This window comes from Oncorhynchus gorbuscha, linkage group LG26 (genome assembly GCF_021184085.1).
Source record: "Oncorhynchus gorbuscha isolate QuinsamMale2020 ecotype Even-year linkage group LG26, OgorEven_v1.0, whole genome shotgun sequence".
Taxonomy (NCBI): domain Eukaryota; kingdom Metazoa; phylum Chordata; class Actinopteri; order Salmoniformes; family Salmonidae; genus Oncorhynchus; species Oncorhynchus gorbuscha.
Window position 1 is genome coordinate 15,291,191 of NC_060198.1, and position 20,343 is coordinate 15,311,533.

At 42.5% G+C, this 20,343-nt stretch overlaps 1 protein-coding gene across 1 annotated transcript; it reads right to left on the reverse strand.

The window, feature by feature from the left end:
• Positions 1-240: 240 nt before the first annotated feature.
• prokr1a (prokineticin receptor 1a) lies at positions 241-5,015 on the reverse strand. The gene is made up of 2 exons (XM_046332043.1): positions 4,558-5,015; positions 241-1,111 (listed from the first exon to the last, which is right to left on the reverse strand). The coding sequence occupies exons 1-2, from the start codon at positions 5,013-5,015 to the stop codon at positions 421-423; spliced, it is 1,149 nt and encodes a 382-aa protein (XP_046187999.1). The 3' UTR covers positions 241-420.
• Positions 5,016-20,343: the final 15,328 nt, after the last annotated feature.

The following is a 20,343-nucleotide window of genomic DNA, read 5'->3' on the forward strand; positions in this document are numbered from 1 at the left end:
CTCCTCGCTGTTAGATTCACTCTAAGGTTGCATGCTGTTCTGTTAGGTCAAATGCAGTCAATGCATTGTTCCAAACAAGAACAATGCTGCTTTCCACTTTGCTTCTTAATAGAAATAATTTGATTTGATTTATATAATTCACCAAGTGTTTTGATCTACTGTTTATCGCAAGTCAAATTGCAATCGCAATATTTGGTCCAAAAAAATCGCTGTTAGATTTTTGTGCCCTTATCATGCAGCCCTACTCTGTCAGCAGTCTGGATCTCTTGTCCCCAACGCCAAACCGTTCCCTTGACTCAATCTTATATCTCACCATTTTGGATCTTAAAAAAATGGGAAAAGCGTGCAACATCCCAGAATCCACTTGGTCTACTGCTGGTTCTACCTTTCAATAGAGACGATCATCTCAGGATCAGGCCTCTATCTCAGGCGTGTGCACTCAACATCCTCTGTCACGCGTAAAGACGAGGTGTGCTCATCCACCGTCTTTCCCACTGCACATTTGACAGACTTCCAGCGCAGCCTGGTCACTGTCCGCATGCACTTGGCAGTGTTGCGGACGCTCACGAAACACAGCGTGTTGATGACCCCGTTGCTCATGGCGACGCACTCGATAATGTAGAAGGCCACCAGGGAGTTCCTGTCCCTGGAGATCAGGGTGGGGTGGAAGTCCCGTACCAGTGTGAAGCTGTAGTACGGTGCCCAGCAGAGCACGTAGGCGGCCAACACCAGAATCAGCACCACCACCATCCTCCGCCGTCTGTGCAGCCGCTTCCGGATCTGCTCTGTCTGGAAGCCAGGCACGCTCTTGAACCACAGCTCCCGCAAAATCCGTGCGTAACACACGGCCATGATGGCCACGGGCCCGGCGAACTCCAGGGCGAAGATGAAGAGGAAGTAGAAGCGGTAGTAGAGCTGGTGGTCCACAGTCCAGATCTGGGCACAGAAGGTCTTGTGGCTCTGACTGGAGATGCGCGGGTATGTGATCTCGGAAGCAAAGTAGGCAGAGGGGATGGAAATGACTATGGGTACGATCCACACGCCCAGGATCAGGCTGTAGGCCGTCTGGTACTTCATGCGAGGCTTCATAGGGTGGACGATGGCCATGTACCTGGGAACACAAGGAAAAGAGAGACAATGCAAAGAAACTAGTTGGAAGGTTTGAGTTGTGAGTGTCAAGGTGTTTTATGTCAAGCTTTATATGCCAGGGAGTTGGAAAGACCAAGTGATCTCTCTGAGGTTATTGAATGATCTTGGAAGTTCTAGGACGATCTTGGAAAAGCTGTCACAATGTAGAAGAACTTAATTTTTGGGACTGTTGACGAGGGTAAATGATTCATATCCGGAACCTGAAGTTATATAATGGAGCTTTACCGCCTCTTGGCTTCCTAGCAAACTCTGCACATAGCAATATTGGGGAATTTGGAAATGCTTTAGCATTTTGAGATGACGGGAGATTATCCATCTTCATAAATGGCTATTTTTTACATAGTTGGGCATGTCAGCAATGATTTATGGGAGCACGTAGCCAAGTAACTTCCTCCCATATGATCCTAAAAGGGCAGTGTGATCGGACTAACTAAAAGCAGGTGATGGATTTTTGGTGGGCAACCCATTGGTGTTGCTCAATTGCACTTACTTCACAGGGAATGTGTTATGTTACCACAGAACATGGCTATATGTCATTGTTATTAAAATAAATACTTTGTTATATCATATCTTAGTTACCCTGGATAAAGATGTGTATTCCTATTAATGCATGAAGTGTGCTTTCTGTGGTGACAGTAAGGTGGTTTTCTTATCTAAGTTAAGTTCGGAACCTTTTTTTGGTCATGATTAATTTGACTTGGAGGGGACTTAACAGCATGATGGCACTTTGAAAACTTTGTTTCAACTGGCTTTTGGTCTAGTTTGGAGTGAAATGAAAATAAGTAAATTGATGTGATGAAAGCAGATTAACTGTCACACTCACGGTCAAAGGTTTTCAGCCTACGTTTGCTGGCATGTATCGTGAGCAGTAACAGGACCCAGAACAGCTTCTTCCCCCAAGCCAGAAGACTGCTAAATAGTTAAATAGTTAACCAAATAGCTAGCTGGCCTATCTGCATTGACCCTTTCTTGCACTAACCTTTTTGACTCATCACACACGCTGATGCTACCGTTCATTATCTGTCACCTTATTCCTAGTTCTATGTACAATACAGTGCATGAGGAAAGGATTCAGAACCCTTCCCTTTTTCCACATTTTGTTATTCTAAAATGGATTAAATCAATTGTTTCCATCAGTAATCTACAAACAATACCCCATAATGACAAAGCGAAAACAAGTTTTTAGAAATGTTTGCTAATGTATTAAAGATGAAGAAAAAAAACAGAAATAACCTATTTACATGTGTTTTCAGACCCTTTACTGTGAGACTTGAAATTGAGCTCAGGTGCATCCTGTTTCCATTGATCATCCTTGAGATATTTCTACAACTTGATTGGAGTCCACCTGTTGTAAATTCAAATTTGGAAAGGCACACACGTCATGATTTGGAAAGGCACACACGTGTAACAGTAAGGTCCCACAGCTGACAGTGCATGTCAGAGCAAAAACCAAGCCATGATGTCTGAGACAGGATTGTGTCGAGGCACAGATCTAGGGAAGGGTACTGAAAAATGTTTGCAGCCTTGAAGGTCCTCAAGAACACAGTGGGCTCTATCATTCTTAAATGGAAGAAGTTTTGAACCACTCTTTCTAGAGCTGGCTGCCTGGTCAAACTGAGCAATCAGGGGAGAAGGGCCTTGGTCAGGGAGGTGACCAAGAACCCGATGGTCACTCTGACAGAGCTCCAGAGTTCCTCTGTGGAGTTAGGAGAACCTTCCAGAAGGACAACCATCTCTGCAGCAATCCACCAATCAGGGCTAAAGACTCTCAGACCATGAGAAACAAGATTCTCTGGTCTGATGAAACCAAGATTGAACTCTTTGGCCTAAATGCCAAGCGTCACGTCTGGAGGAAACCTGGCACCATCCAGGTATATCTCTCTGGTCACCCCCAAAACCAATTCTTCCTTTGGCTGCCTCTCCTTCCAGTTCTCTGCTGCCAATGACTGGAACAAACTACAAAAATCTCTGAAACTGGAAACACTTATCTCCCTCACTAGCTTTAAGCACCAGCTGTCAGAGCAGCTCACAGATTTCTGCACCTGTACATAGCCCATCTATAATTTAGCCCAAACAACTACCTCCCCCCTACTGTATTTATTTATTTTGTTCCTTTGCACCCCATTATTTCTTTCTCTACCTTGCACATTCTTCCACTGCAAATCTACCATTCCAGTTTTTTACATAATATATTGTATTTACTTCGCCACCATGGCCTTTTTTTGCCGTTACCTCCCTTTTCTCACCTCATTTGCTCACATTGTATATAGACTTATTTTTCTACTGTATTATTGACTGTATGTTTGTTTTACTCCATGTGTAACTCTGTGTTGTTGTATGTGCGAAACTGCTTTGCTTTATCTTGGCCAGGTCGCAAACTTGCCTAAATGGTTAAATAAAAGTGAAATGACAAAATGTGGAAAAAGTCAAGGGGTCTGAATACTTCCCGAATGCACTTTATCTACCTCAATCACCTCGTACCCCTGCACATCGACTCGGTACTGGTACCCATATAGCCATGTTATCGTTACTCATTGTGAATTATTGCTTTTATTATTACATATTTTACTTTCCTATTATTTCTCTTTTTTCCATCTCTCTGCATTGCTTGGAAGTGCTCATAAGTAAAGGAAGGGGGATACCTAGTCAGTAGTACAACTGAATGCCTTCAACTGAAATGTGTCTTCCGCATTTAACACAACCCCTCTGAATCAGAGAGGTGCGGGGGGCTGCCTTAAACGACAACCATGTCTTCGGCGCCCGGGGAAAAGTGGGCATTTCACTGTTTGTCTACACCTGTTGTTTACAAAGCATGTGACATATAACATTTGATGTTGCATGCATGTATTTTGTAGGTAAACTGTTTACAACCACCTAAAAAAAATAGGACTCTCATTGCAATGCACACATAGAGAGGCTTATGAGGGAGCATAAACAATGGCAAATATCCTCCTGTCACACCCCCACGGTTGAAGATCCGCACTGCTGCTGGCCTGAGGATATGAGAGCACTGAACATGTGTCTGGGTTGACTTTGTAACTATTCAGGGTTACGATATAGGATATGTTGATATTAATAATAATAATAATAATAATTGATTGCATTTATATATTTCCATATGCTCAAAGTGCATATATACTGTATTATTACATGTTGCTAGGAAAGTAGGTAAAATATGTGTGTCACCTGAGATGTTTATAGCTCTACAGGTTTAGGTTTTATGAGAACTATAAAAAGTTCACAACAAGGAGGAGATATGGTCTTGAAATTGACACCAGCAAAAAATCAGATGAAGATTTAGTTGACAGAATGGTAATAGTGGGATTAATTTTCTGTTGTGTGAATATGGATAAACTGTTTGCTATGTTCTGTGTCGGAGAGGGATGAACCTGCAAACGCCTCACCCACCTGTCCACTGCGATTGCCAGCAGCGCGTTGGTGGACACATACAGGGACACCGTGCGTAAATAGTTGATTGAGGCGCACAGGACAAGCCCATGGTCCCATGACAGCTGCTTCGCCACATAGTAATCCAACAGAAACGGACAGCACACTACAGCCACCAGAATATCCGACACGGCCAAGTTAGCAATGAGGAGATTGGTGAGGTTACGGAGTTTTTTGTAGCGCGCCAGAGAGGCAATGAACAGACAGTTGCCAATGCCACAGACTAATATGATACAGACCAGGACCATGGCTATGACAATGGTAGCCACAAAAAACGCACATCCCTGCGTTGTATCGGGGATCTCCTCCCGTGGTACTCCATAGTCCAGATCGTATGCGCTGGAATTGAAAGAGTCAGGACAATTCTCCGGCAGGTCTTGCGTCATGGAGAAGCTGCTGTTATTGTGACATTCACCCATGTTGGATTAACATATTCAACCAAGGTTAACTGCAAGGCAAATCACAACGATGTTATTTTGGTTTAATAAAAAAAAGTGAAATTCAATTGGTTTGCATTCTAGCCTGCCTTCACAAGGGAAAAATGCCAGTAAAACTACAACAATTAAATTATAAACACCAACTAAACCTTTAGGGTAATTTATGTTTCCCAGGAGATATGTCCTATATTATAAAATTATAACTACATCCATAATTTACACATAATGACTTTTTCTAACTTTGCAGTAAAAAAGTAGGAAGAAAATGATGCCTGGATTTTAATACCGCTTCCATTCACTGCCCCCCTTTGAATGTGTGCAGAAGGTTTAGCATAGAGATCTTACAATGACATAGTGGCACAACATTTTAGGTGGCACAGTATTTTAACATCAGTGATATAATAAATATGTTGGGAGAGAGAACATGATGATGTGCAACATAACATTTCTCAGATGTTGAGGAAACCAAAATTGGATGGACTGACATTTTAAAGACCACACAATCGTTTGTTCCTGAATTTGCTTGAGTTTTAAAGCATGAGGTAGACCTATGCTGTGTTCCTTGTGTCCGACGGAATCAAAATGTTTTAGTGATCCCAAATCCAAGGTATCTAAATTAGGTTACCAGTTGCGTTTCCATATTTATTTCATCATAATCGATCTGAATACGGGGGCAAATATTTGCAGACTAAATTAATAAAAATACATTTTTTATTTACATAAAGTAGCATATTTGATCCGTTCAATTGATATGTTCAAACTTTGAGAGTCAACAAAACTGTGAAAGTGCTAAAATAGTTGAGACCAGAGAAATATTCTATCACACTCACCAAAACTCCAGCCAGAAGTGACTTTTCTTTTCATATTAAAGCACCGCGTATTCTATGGAAAAAAATAACATTGAGGCAGCGCGGATGCGCTCTTTCCATTCCTGCTAGGAGAATGGGCTCAAATTGGAATCGGCGGTTGGGTATCATCTCTGTTGTTGTAGATTGTAACCCTCCTTTCCCCCTCTAGTGGCAATGCCATGCTATTCAGTCAGTGCGCGCACCAGTGTCAACTCCACTCTCCAACTACCGTGCACTGAGTGTACAAAACATTATCAACACCGTCCAATTATTGAGTTGCACCCCTAGACATTTTCACTTCACAATAACAGCACTTACAGTTGACCTGGGCAGGTCTAGCAGGGCAGACATTTGACCAACTGACTTGTTGGAAAGGTGGCATCCTATGACGGTGCCACGTTTAAAGTCACTGAGCTCTTCAGTATGGTTCATTCTACTGCCAATGTTTGTTTATAGAGATTGCATGGCTGTTTGCCCGATTTTATACACCTTTCAATAAACGGGTGTGGCAGAAATAGCCGAATCCACTAATTCGATCCACTAATTTCAAGGGAGGTCCACATACTTGTGTATATATAATGTGGTTGATTTAGGGGGCATCTTATAGAACAAATTTAAATAAATAATTTGAATCAGTAATAACCATAGTAAGTCACATAATTAGACATCAAAATCACTCAATCATCCTAACACAATACAACATGCATGGCTTACTTAGCAAATAAGTGTTACATTTCAACTTAACCATGATTAACCATATGTAATTTGTGTCTTTACAGGTCTTAAGGTAAGTAAAACTGTATGAGCTATTACATTTAGTCATTACCACCGCATTCTGTCCTTACCATTACAGTTCTTTATGTGCTGGTAATGAGGTGCGGTGGGAATGACATTTTTTTTAACAGTATTTGGTCATAAATAGCAGGGATTCTAGCATACTAACTCCAGTTGAACAGCTAGTATACAATGTTATCCAAATAATCACAATTACAACATAATTTCTAAAATCTAACATAATTTGATGTAATTATAGCCAATTTGCTAATGACATACAATAAAAAATATTATGTCAAGTAATATTTACCTTTATTTTTTACCTTTTCATTTCCTGGCATCAAAATTGGAATTCCCCTCCATGACACCCATGTCACTGTCACTATTCATATCCATGGTAACCAAGTACACAAACTTTTGAAAAAAAAGGTTATTTTCTTGTAATTTGCTTGTCTTGGTGGTAATAACACAATACTTAGAAAGGATTGTGTTTTGTATTTATTTTTTAAAAGTATCAAATGGCTTATGCACATCTAATATGTATATAGTTTCCATTTATTATACTTTTTCTTTTTAACTGGTCCATTAAATATGTTGTAATTATCAAGACTTTTGCACGTGTAAATACATAGAAGAATGTCAAAAGTATGTGTGTGAGACAGGACAAAAACGGTGCAAAACAGTTGAAATCCAGACATGAAATGCTTTAGAAAATTAAATTTTAGAAACATATTGAAAGCTGAAAAACAAATGTTAAGGTTTATTTTAGTCTGTACATAATGGCTGTACAATAAAAAATAAAAAATAAATTAACATTTTATCTTAAGATTCTAACCCTGAGACACACGTATTTGCTAAATCACCCATTATATAATTGTATTAAATGGCATTTACTCATCTAGAAAGCGCTTTCAAATAACTACAAAATACTATTTTTGTTGTGTGTGTGTGTGTGTGTGTGTGTGTGTGTGTGTGTGTATTATGACCTTGGAAATAGTATATGGCAATAGAGCAGGCTACAGTTGAACAGGAACTGTCTTCAACCATATGTTTATTAATCAACCTACTTGATGTGTTCACACTAGTGATACTTCTATCTGTGAGTGAATACAGCCAGATGAGTGGTTCCCCTGGTATTTGAATTGTGCTTGCGGCAGTAGAACAGTCTATACAAACAACCATGGTTAGTGTCATCTGGACAAATGGACGGAATGTTCTGCATGGAAATAAATCACATCCTTCATGGGCAATGAACAAAAATATAAACATAACATGCAACAATTTCCAAGATTTTACGGAGTTACAGTTCATGCAAGGAAATCTGTCAATTGAAATAAATTCATTAGGCCCTAATCAATGCATTTCACATGACTGTGAATACAGATGTGCATCTGTTAGTCACCGATACCTTTCACAAAAACAAAGGTATGGGTATGGATCCAGTTGTATCTGGTGTGACCATAATTTGTCTCATGCACGCTGTCGTACACGTCGATCCAGATCATCTGAAACATGCTCAATGAGTGACATTTCTGGTGAGTATCCAGGCCATGGGACAATTGGGACATTTTTAGCTGCCAGGAATTATGCACAGATCCTTGCGACATGGGGTCGTGCGTTATCATGCTGAAACATGAGGTGATGGCCGGCGGATGAATGCAACAATGGGCCTCAGGATCTCGTCATGGTATCTCTGTGCATTTAAATTGCCATCAATACATGTAATTGTGTTTGTTGTCCGTAGCTTATCCCTGCCCATAACATAACTTCACCGCCACCATGGGGTTACACGGGGTCTGTGGTTGTGAGTCCGGTTGGACATACTGCCAAATTCCGACGATGTTGGAGGCGGCTTATGGTAGTGAAATTAATATTCCATTTTCTGGCAACAGCTCTGGTGGACATTCCTGCAGTCAGCATGCCAATTGCACACTCCCTCAAAACTTGAGACATCTGTGGCATTGTGTTGTGTGACAAAACTGCACATTTAAGAGTGGCCTTTTATTGTCCCCAGCACAAGGTGCACCTGGGTAAAGATCATGCTGTTTAATCATGGGACCAACAGCTTCATGAAATGCCACACCTGTCAGGTGGATGGATTATCTTGGCAAAAGAGAAATGCTCACTTAAAGGGCTGTAAACATTTCTGGGATCTTTTATTTCAGGTCAAGAAACATGGGACCAACACCTTACATGTGTTTATATTTATAAATGACATCCAGCCTAATTTAAGTGCACGTAGCCTTAAGACAAATAGATGGATCCAAAGCACAAGGGATGTGTTCTCTGAAGTGGAGTCTCATTCAGAGAGGTTCAAGGCCATGGTACAATGGGGGAAGGAGTGCTAGGTCAGAGAAGGATAAAGGAGGGTGGTGAAAAGACAATTACTCTCTCTCTCTCTCTCTCTCTCTCTCTCTCTCTCTCTCTCTCTCTCTCTCTCTCTCTCTCTCTCTCTGTAGATGTGTTTAGAAACATATTTTATTCTTATTTACAATAAAAGTGACTCCCCAATAACACAATACATTATTTACCATTATTTTATATTGGGCACAAAATAATCTGAAACACAAACAAAACAAACAGGAAATGCATCCAATAAGTTTGTAGAGTCACACGCTTGATGTAATCATTGTGTGCAAAGACTTTGGGTCCAAATACTAAACGTTTGACTGCTTTAATACACATACAGTATAAGTGAATTTGTCCCAGTACTTTTGTCCCAGTACTATGTACAAAAAAGTGCTTTAATTTCTAAATGGCTCACCCGATATGGATGAAAATACCCTCAAATTAAAGCTGACAGTCTGCACTCATAGTCATAGTGTCATATCAAATCCAAAGTATTGGAATACAGAGCTAAAACAACAAAACATTTGTCACTGTCCCAATACTTTTGGAGCTCCACTGTATATACCTCTCAAACTCAATTCTTGACCTTGAAGCCAGTTCCATTGCATTTTTTCATTGTTACCTTCAAATCGGGGACTGCTTTTAGACATGGAACACCAGGTGGGTGCAGCAACCAGGTAGAACCGAAAACCAGCAAGCTCCAGACTCCGTAGGGTAAGAGTTGAATACCTCTGCTACACACACACACACACACACACACACACACACACACACACACACACACACACACACACACACACACACACACACACACACACACACACACACACACACACACACACACACACACACACACACACACACACACACACACACACACACACACACACACTTTGTGTAGCAGAGGTATTCAACTCTTACCCTACGGAGTCTGGAGCCTGCTGGTTTGTATGTGTGTGTCTGGAGCTTGTGGTGAGAAGTAACAACAGACATACGCTTCATATTGCAGATGGCCTGTGGGTACCTTGATACAAAAATACATTTCTGCATAAACAACAATCATCCACCGCACTCACTTTTATTGTGAACAGCTGTGTAAACCCACCATAACATTTACTTCAGAGAGAAGGCAAGAGTGTAGTAGTACATTAAAGGCCCACTGATATTTACAGACGTTTTCGGGTCATTTAAATCCGTGTTTTTTTTTCTTAATCCTTGGTCCTTTTGCCCTAGCGCTACACAGCTGATTCAAGTCATCATCTTTTCATCAAGCTTTGATGATTTGAATCAGCTTTAATATTTAATTGTTTGCATAATTTCTAATCCCCCTTATATCCATTGCCCCGTTTGACGTAGACTTCAAATTTTGTATACGTATCTTTCCTCATGCTGAACAAATTTGGATCAAGGACACATAAGGTCCCTCAGGATATATGTTTTTTTCCATCTTGGACATTTTGGAAAAACTTTGAAAAATTTCTCATGGACCATAATTCCAAATAACTTTTCGGCCCATGGCACATCTCTTAACTTAAACAAGATAAGGGATTGGTTAAGAGATGGCTGAGTTATTGATAAATAAGAAAATCTGATTTTTCTTGTCCATTTCAAATCTCCACAATGCCCTATCAATTTCAAACATTTTAGGGTAATCAAAAACATTACCATGATGACAATTGTAAAGTTTGTTATTGACATCTTAAGAGATAAGGAAACTATACAATAACCTTTTTTGACTAACGTTAAAAAGCTTAAAATAATCACATAAAATCTTCTCATGGACTAAAAGTCCCTCCAAAGTTGGTATTTAGACTCATCACAATAGTCCCTAAAGAGTTTGAGAAAATAACATTGACACATTCAAATATTGCCACACTACCAGTAGATGCATATTAGTACATTCGCTAATATACTAAAACATGCAAAAAAGACATGCAATCAAAATGAACCACATGACCAATGGTACATGGCTTAACTTTTAGAAGAGCTAAGGGATTGGTCAAAGTTGCAGAGTCAATGACAAATATAAAATCGGATTTTAGGTATCAATTTAAACCACTGTAAATCCACTAAACAGTGGCCTATCAACTTGAAACTTGGCATCGCTATTATGGATGTCTCTAAAAGGAACCAGACTGGATTTGGTAATGATATCTCAAAAAACAAGGAAACTATTAACTAATTCTTTGCATGTGTAACGCTGATGCTCAAAATCATCTGCAATCATCTTCTCCTCATATCTCCTCAGCCATATGCAGGATTCACTCCAGATTTTGTATTTAGACTTATTGCAGACGTATTTAATGGTCTTGAGAAAATAGTTGCTGCATTCAAATATGGCCACACTTTCCCTATAGATGCACATATGCTAATGCTAAAATACTTTACAAATGACCTTCTTATGAACCATGAGTCAGATTGACTCCAGATTTGGTATGTAGACGTAATAAATTAGTCTCTAACGAATATGAGTATGATTAGTTGCTGCAGTCAAAGTCAGCCACACTACACATTTTTTTAACTAGGCAAGTCAGTTAAGAACAAATTCTTATTTACAATAATGTCTGAGGAACAGTGGGTTAAACCACTGCGTTGTTCCATGGCAGAACTGCTTTGTTCAGGGGCAGAACTGCTTTGTTCAGAGGAAGAACTGCTTTGTTCAGAGGAAGAACTGCTTTGTTCAGAGGAAGAACTGCTTTGTTCAGGGTCAAAACTGCTTTGTTCAGGGGCAGAACTGCTTTGTTCAGAGGAAGAACTGCTTTGTTCCATGGCAGAACTGCTTTGTTCAGGGGCAGAACTGCTTTGTTCAGAGGAAGAACTGCTTTGTTCAGAGGAAGAACTACTTTGTTCAGAGGAAGAACTGCTTTGTTCAGAGGAAGAACTGCTTTGTTCAGGGTCAAAACTGCTTTGTTCAGGGGCAGAACTGCTTTGTTCAGAGGAAGAACTGCTTTGTTCAGAGGAAGAACTGCTTTGTTCAGGGGCAGAACTGCTTTGTTCAGGGGAAGAACTGCTTTGTTCAGAGGAAGAACTGCTTTGTTCAGAGGAAGAAGTGCTTTGTTCAGGGTCAGAACTGCTTTGTTCAGGGGCAGAACTGCTTTGTTCAGAGGAAGAACTGCTTTGTTCAGAGGAAGAACTGCTTTGTTCAGAGGAAGAACTGCTTTGTTCAGGGGCAGAATGACAGATTTTTACGTTGTCAGATCAGGGATTTGATCTAGCAACCTTTCAGTTACTGGCCCAATGCTCTAACCACTAGGCTACCTGCTGCCCCTAATACCAAAACCAATAACCCCCCCTATATCACACTAGGGCTATAATAAATTAACCAATGGACATGGGGCCATGACATTTGGTATGTAAAACGTATGTATATGTACTTTAGAAGCTTTGTGAATATAAATACCAGTTGGTGGCACTACAGCTGTCATTGGCACCAGTGGCACCACGGGATACTAGAGCAATTACTTTTGATCAAGTGGACTTTGTCTCATTCAAATTAATGTGAGATTTAAATCATGCAGATGACCAGTGTGAAATATCGTATTTAGTATATCTGTATAATCACATTTTATTGCCCTATTATGTGGTCTGAATGCAGTGAAAATTTGATATTTTATTCAGGAAACTTAGAAACCGGAAATCCTACCGCTTGCGCAGTATGTGTATTACAGCTGTGAAAGTATTTTGGAACGCTAATGTTGTTAGGTGCCTCCTAAGAAGAGGTAGGTGCAGGAGTCAGGAGAGCAAGGAATTCCAGTTGGCACAGTCGTTTATTAGAAATCCCAACCCACCAACAACAGGCGGGGAAAATCACGAAACACGCTGGGGAGAAACCTCTACTCTTAATAGAGTACCAACAGTACGACTGTGAGGAAGATTTTTTTTTTTTACCTGTGGCGCAACCACGCACCCCTAACAGAGCTAACACAGCAAAATAACCCCGCACAAAGACTAGCAGGCAGCGGAGGTTAATAAACCCACCGAAATGAACTAATCAGACACAGGTGATAACATGAACAGACAGACACAAATGAAAAGGAAAAATGCATCGGTGGCAGTTAGTAGGCCGAGCACCGCGAGAACAGGGAGAGGAGCCACTGTCGGTGGAAATCGTGACAAATGTGGAGTGTACCAACTGAGATTAAATCATTTATACAAACAGATTTTGAGAAAATAAAGTCCTAGAATTCAAAGATTTCCGCAATAGACCTATACACTAACACTAAAAATATTTCACAAAACTTAACATAAACCATTAGTCAAATTTACCCCAGAATTGGAACATAAACTGAATACATGAAGTAATGATATTAACCCTTTAAACTTGTGGGAATTGCCATACGGTATAAAGATAACTTTATCACATTACTCAACAATATGAAAGCAGATCTAATTAAATGGAACAATCTTCCCATAAATCTTACAGGTACAATAAACCTCTTCAGAATAGCAAGGTTCCTAAAATACCAATTACCCCACCGAAGATGTTCTATAAAACGGTATACTTGGCCATAACAGACTTTATGGACAAATAAAACTCATAGAATCAAAATTACATTTTTAAATCTTCCTAAGTCTGAGGGTGGTTTTAACCTTCCAGAATTGGAATTGTATGAACTCGCCACCCAAGGATTTTACTTGTGACAGTTAAATGCAATAAAGAGGAAACAAAGGGTACATACTGAATTTGCGCATGCTCATTCCCAGAATCTTTTCAGGTGTCTATGTTCAGAGGATATATCTAAAATGTCACGCCCTGATCTGTTTCACCTGTCTTTGTGATTGTCTCCACCCACCTCCAAGTGTCACCTGTTTTCCCCATTATTCCCAGGGTATTTATTCCTGTGTTCTCCGTTTGTCTGTTGCACGTTCGTCTTGTCAAGTTAACCAGCTTTTTTTTTTGCCGTGCTCCTGCTTTTTCCTTGTCTCGGTTTTTCTAGTCCTCCTGGTTTTGACCTTCTGCCTGCCCTGACTCTGAGCACGCCTGCCTGACCATTCAGCCTGCCCTGACCTTGAGCCTGCCTGCCTCCCTGTACCGTTTGGAACTCTGACCTGGTTAATGAACCTTTGCCTGTTCTCGACCAGCCTCTTGCCTGCCCCTTGTTGTTTAATAAATATCAGAGACTCTAACAATCTGCCTCCCATGTCAGCGTCTGGGTCTCGCCCTGTGTCGTTATGTAAAAACATGAACAACATCATAGTTAAGAACACTATACAATATAGAAGAAAATGAAACATATTCTACAAGAACCAATATCATTCCTTAAAAAACACAAACCTATTGAACAATCCTTGGATAGCTTCTCAGAATCCTCCTATAAATTGGTCCACATGGAAATCTAAAGGCATAGAAACTGTACATGACTTGTTAGTATGAAATACATTTATTTCCATGACAGAATTAAACATCTATTTTGGACTGACCAGTGTAGATATTTTCAAATACATGCAACTTAAGATGTTGATGTGAAATCTTTTGGTCATGATTGCAATCTTGAGGGAATCCTATTTGAGCCAGAAAATGATATTCATATGATAGGTAAGATACACAACAATGTTGTGAAATAGCACAGTTACAAATAGAAATCAAACTGGATGGACATCGGAAATAGAGGAAGGACTAAAAACAAACCAAATATATCTATTGTAATATAGATTGTGTCGGTAAAATGTGTATAATATGTATAAACTGAAGGTAGAAGCCTAAGTGTTAAGTTTACTCCAATTGAGGGAGGTATGGTAGGATTAGCGGTGTTATGCAGGTGAGTGAGGACCCAAAAGCGACTTAACAGAAACTGAGTTTATTAAAGTCCAAACAGAGAAAACATAATCCTCAATCCTTTACAGGAAATGTCCAAACAGGGAAAACATAATCCTCTTTAGTTGTTGAGGAGAATTGCAGGATAAGCGGCAACAGACTGCAGGTCCCTTCGGGTAGGCGCGGACCGTTGCAGACAGAGACACCTGCTCACACGCAGCATCTGATGAAAAGGCAAAACACGACAGGACGGAACAAGGACACAGCAAACAGCAAACAGCAAACAAGAATCCGACAAGGACAGAGGCAGAAACCGAGAGAGAAATAGGGACCTAATCAGAGGGCAAAATAGGGGACAGGTGTGAGAGAGTAAACGAGGTCGTTAGGAGAATGAGGAACAGCTGGGCGCAGGAACGGAACGATAGATAGAGAGAGAGAGGGATAGAGAGAGAGAAAGAAACCTAATACGACAGCAGGGGGAAACGAAGAGAAGAGAAAGCACAGGGACAAGACATGACAATACATGACAATACATGACAAGCGGTGAATAATAAAGGTATATTCTAAAAAAATATTATATGTATGTACAGTTGTGTCACGCCCTGGCCTTAGTTATCTTTGTTTTCTTTATTATTTTTGGTGAGGCCAGGGTGTGACATGGGTGATTTATTGTGTTCGTCTTGTCTAGGGGTTTATTAGATTAATGGCGTTGTGTTCAGTTTAGTTGTCTAGGTAAGTCTATGGTTGACTAGAGTGGTTCTCAATCAGAGGCAGGTGTTTATCGTTGTCTCTGATTGGGAACCATATTTAGGCAGCCATATTCTTTGGGTATTTTGTGGGTGATTTTTTCCTGTCTTTGTGTTTTATGCACCAGTTAAGACTGTTACGGTTTTCACGTTTATTGTTTTGTAGTTTGTTCATGTTTGAGTTATCTTATTAAAGAACCATGAACTATAACCACGCTGCATTTTGGTCCGCCTCTCCTTCCCAGGAAGAAAGCCATGACAGAATCACCCACCACAACAGGACCAAGCGGCGTGGTGACAGGCAGCGGCAGGAGGAGCAGCGATGTCAGGATTATTGGACTTGGGAGCAAAATCTGGACTATATGACTTGGGAAGAGATAGACAGGTGGGCGGTCGACCCAGGGAGAGTGCCGGAGCCCGCCTGGGATTCGCTGGAGCAGTGCGAGGAGGGTTATAGTAGAATGGAGTTGGAGAAACGAGCATGGCGGTGCAGTAGGAAGCCCGAGAGTCAGCCCCTAAAATTTATTGGGGGAAGGCACACAGGAAGTATGGCGAAGCCAGGTAGGAGACCTGCGCCAACTTCCTGTGCTTACCGGAGAGCGAGAGAGACCGGGCAGGCACCGTGTTATGCTGTGGAGCGCACGGTGTCCCCAGTGCGGGTGCATAGCCCGGTGCGGTACATACCAGCTCCTCGTATCGGCCGGGCTAGAGTGGGCATCGAGCCAAGTGCCATGAAGCCAGCTCTACGCATCTGGTCTCCAGTGCGTCTCCTTGGGCCAGCGTACATGGCACCAGCCTTACGCATGGTGTCCCCAGTTCACCTGCACAGCCCAGTGCGGGCTATTCCACCTCGCCGCACTGGCAGGGCGACCGGGAGCATTCAACCAGGTAAGGTTGGGCAGGCTCGGTGCTCAAGAGCTCCAGTGCGCCTGTACTGTCCGGTCTATCCAGGGCCACCTCCATGCACCAGCCCTCCGGTGGCAGCCCCCCACACCAGGCTTCCTGTGCATGTCCAGAGCCCAGTACTCCCTGTTCCTCCTCCCCACACTCACCCTGAGGTGCGTGTCCTTGGCCCAGTACCACCAGCGCAGGCACCACGCACCAGGCCTACACTGCGCCTCGTCTGTCCAGACCCACTAGAGTCTCCCATCTGTCCAGAGTCGCCAGAGTCTCCCGTCTTTCCAGAGACGCCAGAGTCTCCCGTCTGTCCAGAGACGCCAGAGTCTCCCGTCTGTCCAGAGACACCAGAGTCTCCCGTCTGTCCAGAGACGCCAGAGTCTCCCGTCTGTCCAGAGATGCCAGAGTCTCCCGTCTGTCCAGAGCCGCCAGAGTCTCCCGTCTGTCCAGAGTCTCCCGTCTGTCCAGAGCCGCCAGAGTCTCCCGTCTGTCATGAGCCGCCAGAGTCTCCCGTCTGTCCAGAGCCGCCAGAGTCTCCCGTCTGTCCAGAGCCGCCAGAGTCTCCCGTCTGTCCAGAGCCGCCAGAGTCTCCCGTCTGTCCAGAGCCGCCAGAGTCTCCCGTCAGTCCAGATCCGCCAGAGTCTCCCGTCAGTCCAGAGCCGCCAGAGTCTCCCGTCTGTCCAGAGCCGCCAGAGTCTCCCCTCTGTCATGAGCCGCCAGAGTCTCCCGATCCGCCAGAGCCGCCATTCAGCCAGAAGCTGCCAGAGCCGTTAACCAGCCTGAGCTACCTCTCAGTCCTGAGCTACCTCATTCCGGAGGGTCGCCGTTCCTAGGATGCTACAAAAACGGACTAAGGCTATGGTGGAGTGGGGTTCACGTCCCGCAGAGCCACCACCGTGGACAGACGCCCACCCAGACCCTCCCCTATGGGTTTAGGTGTGCGGCCGGGAGTCCGCACCTTTGGGGGGAGGTGGGGTACTGTCACGCCCTGGCCTTAGTTATCTTTGTTTTCTTTATTTTTGGTTAGGCCAGGGTGTGACATGGGGGATTTATTGTGTTCATCTTGTCTAGGGGTTTATTAGATTAATGGGGTTGTGTTCAGTTGTCTAGGTAAGTCTATGGTTGCCTAGAGTGGTTCTCAATCAGAGGTAGGTGTTTATCGTTGTCTCTGATTGGGAACCATATTTAGGCAGCCATATTCTTTGGGTATTTTGTGGGTGATTGTTTCCTGTCTTTGTGTTTTATGCACCAGTTAGGACTGTTACGGTTTTCACGTTTATTGTTTTGTAGTTTGTTCACATTTGAGTTTTCTTATTAAAGAACCATGAACTATAACCACGCTGCGTTTTGGTCCGCCTCTCCTTCCCAGGAAGAAAGCCGTGACAAGTTGAAGTCATAAGTTTATTTACACCTTAGCCAAATACATTTAAACTCAGCTTTTCACAATTCCTGACATTTAATCATAATAAAAATTCACTGTCTCAGGTCAGTTATGATCACCACTTTATTTTAAGAATGTGAAATTTCAGAATAATTGTAGAGAGAATGATTTATTTAGAATTTCCCATGATGTGAAGCAAAGAGGCACTGAGTTTGAAGGTAGGCCTTAAAATACATCCACAGGTACACCTCCAATTGACTAAAATGATGTCATTTGGCCTATCAGAAGCTTCTAAAGCCATGACATTTTCTGGAATTGTCCAAGCTGTTTAAAGGCACAGTCAATTTAGTGTATGTAAACTTCTGACCCACTGGAATAGTGATAGATTATTTCACTGTGTCTGTAAACAATTGTTGGAAAAATTACTTGTGTCATGCACAAAGTAGATGTCCTATGTGACTTGCCAAAACTATAGTTGTTAACAAGAAATTTGTGGAGTAGTTGAAAAACGAGTTAATGACTGTAACCTAAGTGTATGTAAACTTCCAACTTCAACTGTATGTGTATATGTATGAATGTTTATGTATATGGGTATGTGTATGTATGTAAATGGATATATATTTACCCCAAAAATATATGGGGGATTGGAAATGATGCAGACAATAACATTGATGGAAGCAACAATCTATCTACAATATTAAAGCTGATCCATCACTTAAAAAAATATAATAATAATAAATAAATAATAATAATTAAAAATAGGCTCTCTGCAAGGTTTTGTATATCTGTATATAATTTTAGAAAGAAAGGGTCCAGATTGTCTAGCCCATCTGATTTGTAGGGGTCCAGATTTTGCAGCTCTTTCAGAACATCAGCTGACTGGATTTGGGAGAAGGAGAAATGGGGAAGGCATGGGCGGGTTGCTGTGGGGGGTGCAGTGCTGTTGACCGGGGTAGGAGTAGCCAGGTGGAAAGCATGGCCAGCCATAGAAAAATTCTTATTGAAATTCTCAATTATGGTGGATTTATCAGTGGTGACAGTGTTTCCTATCTTCAGTGCAGTGGGCAGCTGGGAGGAGGTGTTCTTATTCTCCATGGATTTTACAGTCAGTGTCCCAGAACTTTTTTGAGTTAGTGTTGCAGGAAGCAAATTTCTGCTTGAAAAAGCTAGCCTTGGGGATTTCACTCAAGCGTCGGGAGCGGATCTGAACCATGCAAAGTTTTTCGGAAGATGGCGCGGTAGGACGGATGTGCCCGTGGGGTTATCTCTCTGTGAGGGGGCCCTGAGGATTCTCGGCGTCCATTTTGAGACCTCCGGCTCAGCGACGCTGAACTGGAACATGGGTATCGCAGTGGTACGGAGAAAGCTAGCGATGTGGAGGGCTAGGTCTTTGACTTTTATGGGCAAGGTTCTGGTCCTAAAGGTGGATGTGTTTCCGTCTCTTTTGTATTTGGCGTACATCTACCCATTGCCGGCTTGTCTGAGGAGGCCTCTAGTGAGGCTTGTGTTTCAGTTCATGTGGGGTGGCAGGTACCACATCTCCCCCTCAAGCTGGACGCAATTTTTGTGTCTTTCTTGTTAACAGAGCTTGCTCATCCAGTGATGAGTATCACTGGAGGCCTCCAGTGATACTTCTTCTCGTATCAGGCGTGAAGCGTAATGTTGTGGTCAAACACAGGTCCTCGGGTGGAACAGCTGCTGTGGCACTTTGACCATGCGGCCAACCCGAGGTTGAAGTAGGTGCGAGGAGGTCAGACAGGCAGGGAGTCCGGCGCCTGTAGCGGCCATCTCGGCAGTGGTCTGGGAGGGAGTGCAGGTGCGGGGCCTGGACAACAGGCTCAAGGACCTGAATTGGTTGAGCTTCCACAAGTGCTTGCCGGTATGTTCCATCATGTACCGGTATAGTTTGGCGCAATCTCCCACCTGTCCAAGATCCTCTTGTGGCAGGGAGGAGACTGTGCGCCATGCCTTTTGGGACTGTGCCTTTGCCGGCGTAGTATGGGCTAGGGCACGAGTGTTAGGTTTGGTAAGAGGGGATTTTGTATTGACGTGGGCCAGGTTAGAGAGAGGTGTAGGGAGAGCGAGAGGGACGGATAGGGACAGTTTTCTGCTCTGGCTTCTCATTAGTCTCTTTAAACGGGGGCTGTGGGAAGCCAGGCAGAACATGGTTAAGACAGGGAAAGATTGGGGGGGTGGAAGGGATAGTGAGGAGGGTGGAAGGAGACTTGAGGGGGAGGATGAAGAGGGAGGAGAGGAAGTGGGGGCAGCATGCTGCCCGGGAGAGGTGGAAGGGGGGGTTTAGGGCTGGGTTTCATTTAGATTTGTAAGGTGATAGATTAGGGAAGGGGAGATAGGGAAAGGTAGTTTGTAGGATAACGGGGAGGGAAGATGCTCCCCTGAGATTTTGTTTTGGGGTTTTTGTTTAGTTAAATTAAAATACCATTATTGGAGTACGAATTAAAATTATGAGTTGTAAAGAATGAATGGTATTGAATGTAATAAATTATTTTTTCACATTCATGCATGCAAAACACTCACTTACATTACTGATTACACACAC